The 14,257-nt window shown below is 32.0% G+C and overlaps 1 protein-coding gene and 1 long non-coding RNA gene across 4 annotated transcripts in view; one reads left to right on the top strand and one right to left on the bottom strand.

Moving 5' to 3' along the window:
- The window catches only part of ADGRL3 (adhesion G protein-coupled receptor L3), a 352,909-nt gene that overhangs the window by 16,549 nt on the left and 322,103 nt on the right, over nucleotides 1-14,257 (bottom strand). For all 3 annotated transcript variants that reach the window (XM_045531770.1, XM_045531771.1, XM_045531773.1), the window contains one exon: nucleotides 10,631-10,727. In XM_045531770.1, coding sequence (XP_045387726.1) covers nucleotides 10,631-10,727 — 97 coding nt within the window. The remainder of the gene's footprint in view (nucleotides 1-10,630; nucleotides 10,728-14,257) is intronic.
- LOC123624150 overlaps nucleotides 5,853-14,257 on the top strand; it is a 38,367-nt gene continuing 29,962 nt past the window's right edge. The window contains exons 1-2 of the long non-coding RNA XR_006730078.1: nucleotides 5,853-5,902; nucleotides 12,653-12,703. This is a non-coding gene — a long non-coding RNA (uncharacterized LOC123624150). The remainder of the gene's footprint in view (nucleotides 5,903-12,652; nucleotides 12,704-14,257) is intronic.

Raw genomic sequence — 14,257 nt, 5'->3', positions numbered from 1 at the left:
TCTGTAACAAAACAATAACGTATATACATGATCTGCAGAAAGTGCAAAAATATAATTAGCTCAACTGCATCAGGCTACATGACATTAATAAAACAGGAACAACCATATAAATCAAGATCAAGTCATTTATTTAAAAAAAAAACTTATGGGATCTGCACGATACCTTTAAAAAGTTACGTAAAATAACTTTAAAAACCACAGAAACCATAAGTTTACATTTTTAATGTTTTAATTCAAACAATGAAATTACAAACTGTCAAAGAAGAAATATTTTGTTCAAAGCCAAGAGCTCTTTCATCATTTTTTTCTGAAGACATAAATGGAAGAGCTGACATCTTGATTTATCACATCGTACACTTTTAATAGCCAACAAGTTTGCTATTAAATTTTAATCAACCTGCCTATTAAATTTCATTCAAATGGTTTGGAGATACTTCAGCTTCTTTTAATAGCTAATTCATTCACTGGGAATCTATTAATATGGATTTCAATGACACATTTTCTTCAAAGTACAGATTACGTTATTGTTAGTTCAATATAAAATGAAATATTCTGAATTCAGAGATGTTGCCTTTATTTTAGTATATAAATCCAAAGCTGTAGAGTTGGGAACCCTAAAAATTACATTTTACATTCCCCTTATTTCACACTAATTGGCTTTATCTGTGTCTTCTTTTTCAGACACATGAGTTTTTCTACAGTAAATACTTTATGAAATTGCTGGGTCATATGCACATTTTCAGTTTACAACATACTGCAAAAATGCTGTCAAATGTGTTTGTACAAATTCACACTCCCAGGAGCAGTGCAGATTTCTCAAATTCTTGCTAGGATTTAGTATTGTCAGACCGACATTTTTGCCAATCAGAGTATGAACTGATATTTTTTTATCACTGTTATGCTTTGCATTTCTGGTTACCAGAGACAAAGGTAATTTCTCATGTTTATTAGCCATTAGGGTTTCTTTCTTCTGAGTTGCCTCCTCTTATCTTTTGCCTACATTTATGTTGGGCTGTTGATGTCTTTACTGATTTGTAGAACTTTTTTATATATAATATGGGCACTAACATTTTGTTATGTATGTTGTTTACACCTTCTCCCAATGCCTTACCTGTTAGGAGGACTGTTTAAATTTTGAGACAACAACCTTATTGTCTTTTTCTTATAGTTTGTGATCTTGTTATTCTGGTTTTAAGAACTCTTTATTCAATATAAAATCTAAACTATGTTTTTATCTAAAAATTTTAAAATGTTATTATTTTTGCATTTAATATTTTATCCATGTTATACAACACACCCCCACCATGTTACAGGTGAAGAAACTAATGTCATTAGATATATTCAATGACATTTTTCACATATTTAGCGGAAAGCAACCTTGCTCAGAGATCTTAGGTTTTCCAACTGCTTAAGCCAACAGTGGTAGGACTGCAAGTTGGAATGTTTGGTGAATCTGCTTCGCAACAGAGGAAGTGGATGGTTTGCAGTAGAAGTGATGAACCTATCTATATTAATCATTTATTCATCTCTAAAGCTCACCTTTTGTGGTCAAAAACATGCATTTCTGTGTTCTGTTAACCCAGACATTTTGAATACTTCAGCATATTACTCAAAACAATACTGAGCCTAAAAAGAACAGGTCAATTTGGCTTAACCACAGGCAAAATACCAGTAAACCACACTTCTTTCTAGTTAATCAAAAGCATTGAGCAAAAAAAAAAAAAAAAAAAATTATCTTTGTTATTCCCACAGTAGCGACTCAATTCATTTTCTCTAAATTAGATTCTTTCTTGATAATCTGCTAATGGTATATAGCCAATCTCACATCTATATTTATTTGTAAATCAAACATTATTTATGTATTTTTGCTGAATAAAACTTCAGAACACATGAAAGTATACTTATTTAATATAAAATAATTTACCAAAGTGAAGAAACTATGATTTTTAGCATAACTCACTACCCAATATTGGCATAATTTTTATATTTTGCAAATTATATAATCTTATATGCAGAAGGTTTGTCTTGACTAAAACTTGAGCTTTTAAATGGGAACTTATATTTGAAAAAAAAGTGTGCCTGAAAAAAATAAATATGAATTAAAACAAGGATTCCATGAATAACGAGATTTTTTATAATGCTGTTCAAAGAAGGCTTATTTTATCAAATGATCATAATCAACTCTGTTCTATCTCCTGAGGCTAATTCAGGAAACATATTCTTTCTATTTTTTTAAATCAAGATTGACTATCTTCTTTCAATCTATAAATCTTCTCAACTTTTTCTTAATTCTCCAGTGATTTTTTGGGGTTGTAAATTACCTTTTATGAAAGTGTTAGCTAACTTGTCTTATATTCTGAAACATCCACATTCCTTATAATGATGAATTATGAAGAAATCTTATTATGAAAATCATAGGGGAACCTAGCACATAAACACTTTTAAATGGCATGCAGTGTACAAGGCTGAGCTATACAAAGTGCAAGCCTGTGTATGCAATTGAACAGGAGCTGGTTTAATTGGAATCTACACAATTACTGGGAATGACAATTTAAGTATCATTTTTTTCCAATAAGGACTTTTATTGCTAAACATTTGTCTTTCACCTTTTAATTTTTCATGTAATTGAATTAACTCCTATTTACTTCAGCGTAACAGATATAAATTAATATAGGTTATTTCTTAGAAAAATAATTTGAACAAATGATGACTTTGTTAACTGAATTTCATATATGGCATTTATACCATCACAACTTTTATGTTTATACTATAGTAGGAACAGTTTTCCAGATGAGAGAAATAATTCAGGGTTTGCTTGGTTTTAGATTTTTAATTATAAAGCATTTCATGGTTTTTGTTAAAACCAGACTCAGCCCATAAAAGTGATAAGAAGCTTAATTTGTAATATTTTTACTGACATTTCAACTGAAATATATTTTCTAATTATTCCAGGCATTACTGTATTGCCCTGGCAGAAAATAACGCAGTTTCAAGGAATATCAAATGTAGGAGTACAAACATCTGGGAAAAGTTATATCCTTTCTATTACTAAATGATTATAGGCAGAAGTCTTTCACCTGTTTTGTTTTTTTTTTTCCTCTTTTTTGAAACAGGGTCTCGTTCTGTTGCCCAGGCTACAGTGCAATGGTGTCATCATAGCTCACTGCAACCTCAAATTCCTGGATTCAAGTGATCCTTCTGCCTCAGCCTCCTGAATAGCTGGGACTACAGGCACATGCCACCACGCACAGATAAGTTTTCTATTTTTTGTAGAGACAGTGTCGCACTCTTGCTCAGGCTGGTCTTGAACTCCCAGCCTTAAGCAATCCTCCTGCCTCGGTCTCCCAACGTGCTAGGATTACAGGCATGAGCCACTGCACCGAGCCTTACCTATTTTTTAGCATAATCTTTGCCCAGACCTAAATGTTCAACCTTTTACTAAAATATAAAAATTTAAAATTAAAGAAAAAAGGATTCTACCAATAAAATACTTTGAAAGCTTCCAGGGAAGAAAAGAAGAATGACAATGAAATTACAACCTAAGCCCTACAATTGAGTAATATTAATAGTAATTCAATATATTCCATATCAAATAGATTCATAAAATGGAAGCAAATTAACAGTATATTTAGAAATTTAAGAAATAAGGATGTGAATATGTACTGTTAAGAATATTTAATTTCCATATTACATAATAAAAATAAAGGAAACTTTGAAATACATTCTTCAAAAACATATCTATAATCTAATCTTCAACAAGCTTCATGAAAACTTATTATGTGAAAAATATGACTATTTTTGTTATGAGTAGGGCTTTGTGGTCAGGAAGATCTTGTTTGAAATCTACATTTTGTCCTTTACTAGCTGTGTGATCTTGGACAAGTTATTTTAACTACCAAGAAACCCAGTTTCTTCATGGATATAAACAAAACAGATAATGAATAATGAACAGAGTACAATATGCAAATGATAGCCACGCACATGCTAAAGAAGAAACATCAAATTTATCAAGAACTATAAAGAGGCATATTGTGTTATATTAGAAAAAAGAATATCAGCAATTCCTGTCTTGGAATCTTTGTATTTAACCATAAAAAAGACATTTTTTGTTTGGAGATATTTCATCCTCAGTAACTTGTATAAAACAACAGTAAAAGCTAAGTGGAAATGTTCTACAGCACTTACATTTAGAAGTTACCAGGGTGTCTCACTGCAGCTTGTTTGATTTACAATATGTAAATCAACTATATATAAGGCAATAAGATAATAAACCAACGAGGACTTTACATAGATAAAAAAACTGTCTTTGCAAAGGGATGCATAAAAAAACTTAAGTAAATAATAATAATAATAGTACATTCAAGCCACGTTTACTATGGTGTGGTTGGCTGTGAGAGGCTGGATTGTTTGAAGGAGTCATATCAGAGACAAAGTTGAAAGCAATGCGTCAGAGGGACTTGCTGAGTAAGCATGGAGAAGTTTTTCTTTTTTCAGATCCTGCCAAGCATTTAGAGCAAGAACCTTTGCCCCTGACTGACTGGAAATCAATATCCAATAGATGTCATTTTGCCACATGAATGGAGAGTTCATTCTGAAAATTATTTGGCCTTCTTGCGCTAAAAATTACTATATTAATAGCATTGTTTATCTATTTGACTCAGCATCTCACTTTTTAAATCTGTACCTATTTTGCCTTTGTGTTATTAAACTGGTTTTCCTGACACAGATTTCCTTGTTTTATTGTTGCTTTTCCCATTATGTCTATTGATAACATATACAAAGGAAAGAAATTAACACAGAGAACACTGTTGCCTCATTTACACACCAAGAAAAAAAAGAACAAAATTATAGACATACTAGACATAATGGTGAATCTCAAAAGAAACTTAACGCATGTCATAGGATACTTATATTTGCATTCGTATCATCATAATGCCTGTTAAAACAAAAATAGTTTGTTATACAAGCGACTCTGATTTGTTAGCTATGTAAGTACTATAGGGACATTATTAACCGTTTTTGCAAATTTCCTAAATAGATGTCAGATTGTATTAGAAGCTGGTTAATATTTACAACAAATGATTTTATAATCCTTCAGAAAAGCAAGGCTTTTGGGCAATATGGCATATTTTATGCATATAAGCCAAATTATATTTATTGACATTAATAAAGTGCAGTGAATGAGTGTGTGTTTCACCCTAGTAGTTTTAATTTATATAAATCATTAATCACAGTAAAACACCACTTACACTTTTTCATTTGCATTTTTCTTTAAAAATATAAAACCAAAATATGTGTAGAAGCCTGAATATTAATGAGATGGCAGGTGATTTATTGTAAAGTTTCTTCTGCCTCCGTGACCAACCTCCCAGGAAAGACAATACAGGCTCTGGGAAGACAGGAGTTAAAAACAAGTCTGAGTCACAGCGCTGCTCCACTACATAACTAGTTACTTAGCAGGGCTGTCTGAATTGAACCAGTGTTCTCTAAGCTTCGGAAGGGTAGGATAGGGCTCAGAAGAAAAGAGAAGGCAGTGTTTGCTTATATCATTATCTAGGGTAGGGACAAAAAATGTACCACCTTTCTTTCTTTGATGCTAAGACATGGTCACAAATCAAAAGCAGAAAATATAACCATGCAGATGTAATTTGCATTTAATTTCTAATTTAGAAGCAACAATTTAGCTTTATTCATTTATTCTTTTTGTTAGCCTCGAGGGTAGCACTATCTTAGCTAAATTATTATTTCTTTTACTTGACATTCAGGTAACCACCTCATTCCTCCCACCTATCGCTGGAAAATAAAAAGGAAAAAAGAAAAAACCTTTAGTAGTGAAGGATGAATTTTAATATCTGATTACTTGAAAGCACTGGCAAGGACAAGTCTTCATTTATTAGAAAATGTAAGTGAACTTCTGAATAAAATAATAATAATTATTATAATATTTCTTCTTATGTTCTAGGCACTGTTGCAAGCAATTCACATATATTAACTTATTTACTCCTCTCAAGGACCTTCTGAAGTGGGTGCTATTTATTTCCCTATTGCACAGACCCTGAGAAGTTAAGAAGTTTGCCAAAAGCTACTGGATTAAAAGTGACTTTTAATCAGTGTCCCTTCTTAAAACTACAATGAGTGAATCAGCTACGTACAAATGTCTATTTGATGGCAGCATCTTTCCCCTTTGTATCAAAAATGCTCCAAACAGGTGGGGTCACCTTTCAGTAGGTCGTTGTGCCACTAGCTGAGAGCCAGAATTTACCCTTAAAAATCTATGAAAATAAATGCATTGTCATAGGCAATCATAATTTTACTGATGACATAAATTTACTGAGAATGCTTGTGCAGATTAATTCAGATCTGAACCCTGAAAGGAGAATCCATAGCATTAATAAATAAGGGCTACACATCTACAGCTCAATCTTCCTACATATAATAACTAAATTTGGCTTAAAGCACTAAAGCCTTACTGGTTAGATCGCCATGCATAAAAACCTAAATCACATAGATCTCCATGCATAAAAACCTAAATCACACTAACTTGTGTGGGAGGTTGACAAGATGGAGGATAGGAGTTTAGGGGGAAATAAAAACCCAGGATGCTAGCCAAGCCATTGTTCCAGAAGAAAAAATAATGTCTTTTTTAAATTCTACCACTCAGAGGGCATATTTTTTCAATAAATCCATAGCTGGAGATTGGAGCACCTTTTGGTAATTTGAACAAAGATTCCATGTTGGTAAGAGCTACCTAGCAAAACTTGATTTGTAAATGGAAATTTCTGACCTCAATCTAATTAAATAAAAAGAAAATGGGAAATGTAATTATACTATTTATGATGAGATAAAGCCTAATAAAACCTAATTTCAGAAAATATTCTAATTTTTATTTAGAGATACAAAAAGAGTAGAAATGTTTAACAATTAATTAAACTGCCAGAGGAAATTTCTAAGCTAACATTTCATTTTTTATGAAATACAAGTTCTAGAGGCATCGTTAATCTAAATTGTTCGCCATGAGGTTTGGCCAGCAGAGATCAAGGGTAGGAGACATGGGCTGGAAAGACAACTTTAGCTATAAATCGTTTCCACCACTACCAGGGAGTCGGAGCTACTAGGGATTTTGATTTCCAATCGCCCTGGGAGGACCTCGGCAATTAAGCACTAACTAAACCTTCACGATATGAGCAAAATGGTAAATATTTAATTGAACCAATGAATAACCCTTCTTGTGGTCCCATGAGTTTGTGAAAACTTGGGTTTGGCTCAGAGTGAACCTTTGTTGAAACTCTCTGTAATCAACCATCACCTTACAGCTCCTTCTAAAGCTCCTTCTACAAGCGTATGTAGTGGCATTGGTAAAGTTAACTTGGTAGTAGTGCTGGAGTATTGGCCTCAAGGAATTCTGGATTTGCCTGAGTATGTAACATTGAGAAAAATATTTGAAAATGTATTGAAAACATTTTGGGAAACATCTTCATAAAAATAGATATTCAAAGTACAGATTTAATGGAAGGTTTTAAAGAGATGAAGTGACCAAACAATAAACTTCCAAAGAGAATAAATAAGAGTTACTATACTCATTAAAAATAATCAATAAATCTTCCAAGGTTTCACATGATTCCAAGGAGTAAAATCCCAATAGTAATCGAGTTTATCACACTGGGAACTGTAGCAAGGTAATCTGATATATATGATGCAAAAAGTTGGTTCAAGAACAGAATATTAGAGATGGTTTAAAAAAATAAAAACCATTGAGAAGTAGTTCTGCATTGCATGGTGGATTCTTCATTCTTAATGGATCCAAAAGATGATAATGATTGATTCATTTTTAAGAATAGATGATAAGACATACAAAATTTTAAAATAACACCCTTTTGATGAATTGGGCAGTGAAATGAATAGGAAAGCAAACCTAAAGTAAAAATAGAACTGATTTTTAGATAACAACTTGCAGTTTTAAAGGGCCAGAGCATTTCAAAGATAAAAATAGGAGGTTCAATGAATCTAACTTAGAAAGAAAGGAAAATGGAGTTTGAAATAAAAAAAAATGCTAGCTGTAAGAAATCAAGAATGAATGGGAAGATAGAATATATGAAGATGTAAAGATGCAGTATCTATAATTTTTATTTTAATAATAGAGAATATAATCTTTTGAAAAAACAGAAGTGAAAAATTATGCTGCTGAGGTGACCAAGGTGTTTATCTGAAAAGATGAATCTTGGATGTCACCTACCTAAATATGATACACACGCCTGAATGCAGGGAAGATAGGACCCTGGGAAATAAGACAAGATTAAAGAAGGAGGTTAAAGACTATCTTCAGAGATATAATATGAAGAAATAAAATTTTAAGTACTCCACTCATCTAAGATAAAAAATAATGAGATGAGAATAAAACTAGGATTTTGTGATGGGGGTGTAGTTAATTAATATAGGAAATAAAGAAGATCACTATGATTTCTAGCACCATTAAAGTCACTAAGTGAAAGGAAGAGTATGTGTTTCGATGACAAAGATCATTACCTGGGCACACTTTAAATTATTAATTCAATTTCTCCCTCTACCCACTACTCAAAGTCAGCATCAAAGTAATTTATTCCATGTCACAAAAAAATTTTATAGCCTTCCTGTAATAGATTTACAGATATCTTTTAAAACTAGAGCTTTTAATAAACAGACTTAAATATATGACCAGTCAACATATTATAAAATATTGTTTGCTTTAAAATATATTCAAATTGACCCAGCCATCCACGTATCACTATATTCCAAGTTGATGAAATTCTTGAGAAGAAATTAAGAGGAAACTAAATAGCAGCATTATATAATGTGACTGACTGTAAAGTCATAAAAATTATCCATTTAAAGCAGTTTTTACTAAAGTTACGTAGCTTGCTATTTTTATACAAATTTAGATAGCAATACTAGACAAAAATAATAATTTTATATATTTTATCCATCCTTACAATAGGCAAATAAACAGTGCACCATTAAAATTAAATTACCTCATCCTTTGTTTAAACAATTATTCTATGTCTGCTGTGACCACTGGATATAAGATACATCTAAAAATAAATCCCATTGATAAGGATATGTTCCTTTCTAGGAACATACTGTAAATTCTCTATGTATGAGATTATTTAAAGAATAAAGAAAAATTAGTCACTATAGAAGCAAATTAATTCCTAGGGCTTGGAAGCATTTCTAAGTAATTTCTTCTTTATGATTTCAAAATGAATGTCAAAACATTATAGTACTCATATTTAAATAAATATACACAAACTACGGATTAAAATTAAATTGAAAAAGAGAAGAATGCTTGAGTTTGTCTAAAGAAATGTATTCTAGCAAATAAAGAAAAACTAATAATGAAACAAAATACAAGAAGGTAGTTGTTTTATTTCAATGTATTTTCTTCATATTTGGAGGGCTATTCCTACTCAATGTCCTTACTAATCAAGCAAATGTGATATAGATAATTTAAAATTCTCACTGCATTGTTATATATCATTGCCCAAATAACATATGAAATTCAATTAAGATTATATTAAAACATAGATCCCTGTATCACATTCAATTTTGTCCTAACTTCCTTTATATAAATTAGATGCAACTTCCTTGAGTAAAAATAATTAATAGCACAAGCATCTGAGTCTTTGTTAATCATAAGCCATAATTATTACATCATCTGTTCCTAATTAGCATTAAATGTAACAAAAAGCTGACAGAAACAGGTCGAAAACAAACTAATACTTCCAGTTTGGGGCTGAAAAATAATGTTGTTCCTAAAAATAAGTTCATACAAACGCCACCTCCCCACGTAACAATATATAGCAAATATTTCCCATTGCTGACTGTAGTATCCTCTTGCTCTCCATAAATCTAGCCATTTTTACTTCAGTCAAATTAATTCTAATCATACCCACACACCCTCCCCCCCACACCCACACCCACAGGGACAGAGAGTGCGAGCACACGCACAAAGAATAAGAAAAAAAAAACTCAACCACAAACACAACAGTAGATTAAGGGAACTTCATTTAAAAAATCTAAATGATGTCCAGGGAGCATTTTAACCACAAATACATACACATACACAAAAAAATATGCTATACATAAAATTATTTTTTTCCTCCTAGATCTTTAAATATCGAATATTATCTAGGTAAGTCTTTTAGATATTAAGATTAGATATGATTTTTCCCCCAAGTACACAGGTTGCCTTAAGTATGTATTAGACAGTATATTTTTACTTTCACAAAGACTATGAAATTGCTTTATACCTGAGACAATGTGGAACTCTATGATGCTTAGCAGACTATATAGCCACATAATTGCCCATTTTCACTGCTTCCAATGAGCCCTGACAGCTCACCAGTTTGTAGCAGTAGCAGATGACTAGGAAAAGAAGTTTCTCGTTTTCTAACTTCCTTTCAGAAAGGAGTTCCCGAAAATTCAGGATTTTAAAAAAAGTGGCTTATGAATTATGGAACACATTGCTATACTCAAACAGGTTTTATATCCTTGCAATATTCCTATCAGACTCAGAAGTCGAAAATAAAGCAATGCATTTAGGAAATTCTCAAAGTACTCAGAAAAGTAATAAATATGAAAAATCATTTCTAATTACCTCTGTTGAGTGACGCTGAACTGTTTATATCTCCAGTAATAAAGGAAGACTCTGACTGCTTTCGGACCGTGTCATTCCACATTCTACGGATTCGGCTCTGGGTGGGTGAGAAGGAAGAAAGGAAATGAACTCACGAGGCAGGGAATTTTCACACAAATCATTCTTTTTCTTTCTGTCATAGTTATATGAGACCTTTGTTTCTAGGATGTGGCAAATAAGCAACTTCTACATGCTTGCAGTAGAAGCATGAGAACATTAGAAATAACATTAATGGTAATACACAGTTCTCATTAAGTGTATTCCTAAATGCCTATACCAAAGACAATTTAACTATCAAAAAGGAATAAATGTAAACTACTATACCAATTTAAATATGTTGGAGATATTAATATATAGAAGTGTACTCTAGACAGTTAGAAAGTTTTAGTTTCCAAGGTAAAACAAATTATTTTCAGTGTAACTTTTGTTGGAATAGGAATGTTTCCATATGCATTAAGTTGTCAGTTTTATTAACAAAAGATTTAGTTTAAGAAATCAGAACCTTGCAAGAATTTGTTAAGAAAGAACATAGAATATTATTAAAATGCTACTGAACTTACATTTTCTATCACTTTTATGAAGAGATCAATACAATTTTAGAGATTACCTACTATCGTGACGTTTCCTTCTTTTGAAGGAGATAAAGGTAGAGGATTCACCCCTATTCATTGCTTCAGTAGGAAGTTTTATAGATAATTGAAAGTTCTTACATTATTATTGATATTAAATCCATATTTCTAAGAGTCAGATAATTCAAGAAAACATTGTAGTATTTTTCCACTTGGGAGAATTTTTTTTCTATCTTATTCTGTTTTGCCATTTTATTGAGTTAAGGATCAAAAAAGTATTAACAATCTTGTGAGGAAGAAACAGTATTTTCAGAAGCTTTTCTAAGGATAAAATCATTATAAGAAATATTGCTACTACTAATTGTGAAACTAGGCCTACAAATGGGTTATGCTGCAAATATATTTGGACGCCTTGAAGAATAGGAGAAGCTAATCTTAGAATATTAGACAATTGGCTTTTTGAATCTTGGAACATGTTTATTCTTCAGAAATATTGTTACATATCACATTTTCCCTAGTTTGGCAAACACACACACAATTAATAAACAGAAGAACAATGCAGGGAACAAATCTCTCACATGTGTTCTATTAGTTAATTAATTACTTGATTACAGATATTAATTACCCTCTACTGGCTTCCAAATACTAACTAGGAGATGCAAAGGGGAAATGCAAACATAAAACATCTTAGCTTTCATGGAGCTGCTAGACTAGTATGTGACAGATTAAGCAAAATCTGCACTTATTTTTTTGTGCAAAACAAAAAAAAATGCTCACAACATGCTCACAAATCTTCATAGAAAGATTAAATATTATAGATGAAAACTATGAACAACTCAAATGACTGTGAATGGTAGAAGGGATGAATAAATTATAGAATACTATACAGCAATGAAAATAAAAAGAAAAAATCTCCTGCAGTGACAGAGATGACAGGGGAAAGAAGGAAAACAAAACAATACATGCTGGATGATTTCATGTGAGTAGTATCAAACCCATGCAAGACAAAAATGTACATACTCTTAAAAGTTATGGTAGTGGTTATATGTGGAGCTTACTGATTGAAAAAGGATTCAACGGGTTTCTGCTGCACTCCCAATATTCTAATACTTGACCTGGGGAGTGGTAAAAATTCATTGTACCATATAGCATTTTCTGTGTACTTTGAATGTTTATTATAATACACAAAAAATATTTTTAAAGTTGTACGTATAAGGGGATATGTCCTGTCTAGGGAGTTTAAGAATAATGCACTGAAGAAGGAGCATCTTAACTGAGAGTTCATGAAGCTATTCTTAGGTGACATTTATCTGAGCTGCCCCCATAATCTCATCTCCTAATAGTCTCTCCTACATATTCTAGCCATACCTGTCCCCTTGCTGTTCGTTAAATGCCAGGCATCTTTCTACCTTAGGGCTTGGACTGGTTATTTTCTCTGCCTGAAGTGCTCTTCCTCCAGATCCAGGTATGCATAATCCCTTCATCTTTTTAACTTTTTGCTCAAATATTTTCTCATTAAACATGCCTAACTTGACTTCCCTATCCAGAAATGTATTCTACCCACCCAAGCCAGTCACAATTTCAGTCCCCTTTAACCTATCTCCCCCTCAGTCATTACTGTCTTCTACAACACCAGGTGTCATATAATATGCACAATTCTTATATTTATATTTAATGTCTATCCATTTAATGTCTAATATTTAATGTCTAATGTCTACATTAGACTTGAGGCTCTATGAGAACAAAATTTTTCTCTTTTTTGCTCATTGATGTGTCACATACCTGGCATATAGTAAATAGTGTATGTATATTATATGTGTGTGTATATATTAATATAATATATATGTATATATCAATTCTTTCTATGTTCCAGGTTCTACACTATGTTTAAGATAGTCTTTCTCTAGCACTTAGCCCAAGTAGCTACCTGGCTACTTTATATCACCGCATTTTTGGTTTTCTGCCAACTTTCACAATCTGATATTTTTGGATTGTTAGTTTATTAATAAATTTTCTGTCTCCTATTACTAGAATTATAATTTCAGATCATAAGGAAAGTTATCTTTTAACCATTTTATCCCCAGAGCTTAGAAGATTGCTGGCATTACATAGGGATTATTTTAGAAGGTTTCTGAAGTAAAAAAATGCATCTATACTGTCCAAATTTTGCCTTAATATCAGTGAATATTTTAGCATTTGCTTATGGGAGGTCACAATTAACATGAAATATATTTACTTGTTTTACCTAAACAGACTGGATTTAAGTAACTATCACTTCATGTAGGATTCTATTGTCATAGATAATCAGAATTAGTATTATATTAACTATAAGAAAACAAGGTAAATTTTTTTAACCAAGAATAGAATTGTGATGTCACAAACTATTAAAGTGAGGAAAAAATATAATACAGTTTTAAATTACATGTATAAAATTATATTCTGCAATAATGACATTAATAAATGGTAACAGCTACCATTTATTGAGCATCCATAATTTAGACTAAGTGTTTTGTATACACTAAGTCAATCTTCCTAGCAACCTAAGAAATCAGTAGAATTCTCACCATTTTCCAGGAGAAAAAACTGAGGATCAATGAGATTAAGAACTTGTTCCATGTTATAGCTAGTATGTGGCAAGGCTAGGATTCAAACCACAGTATACCCACCCACCAAGTTTATCATTATTCTGTGAAGCTGCACTGCCTTATCTTGTAGGTAAGAAGTACTGCTAAACATTGCACAACTATGTTGTAAGTTAATAAATGAAACTAGGAAGATAGCTGATGAGCTCAGTAATAAAATGCATGCAGGATTTAATCAGGCTGGATGATGTGGAGAATCTCAGCAATTTCAATTTAAAAGTTGTGAAAAAGGTTATTACAAAAGATGGGGTGAGGGGCAAGGGATCACCAGTTTAAAATTATAGGCATTGATTATAAGAAGCAGCTCATGCTGAAAGTATCGTCCTGGTTTGCCCCCACTCTTACGTGAGAGTTCAGATCTCTGATTGGCAAGTTTA

Source organism: Lemur catta, chromosome 19, assembly GCF_020740605.2.
Source record: "Lemur catta isolate mLemCat1 chromosome 19, mLemCat1.pri, whole genome shotgun sequence".
Lineage (NCBI taxonomy): Eukaryota > Metazoa > Chordata > Mammalia > Primates > Lemuridae > Lemur > Lemur catta.
This window is presented reverse-complemented; position numbering and strand designations above follow the sequence as displayed.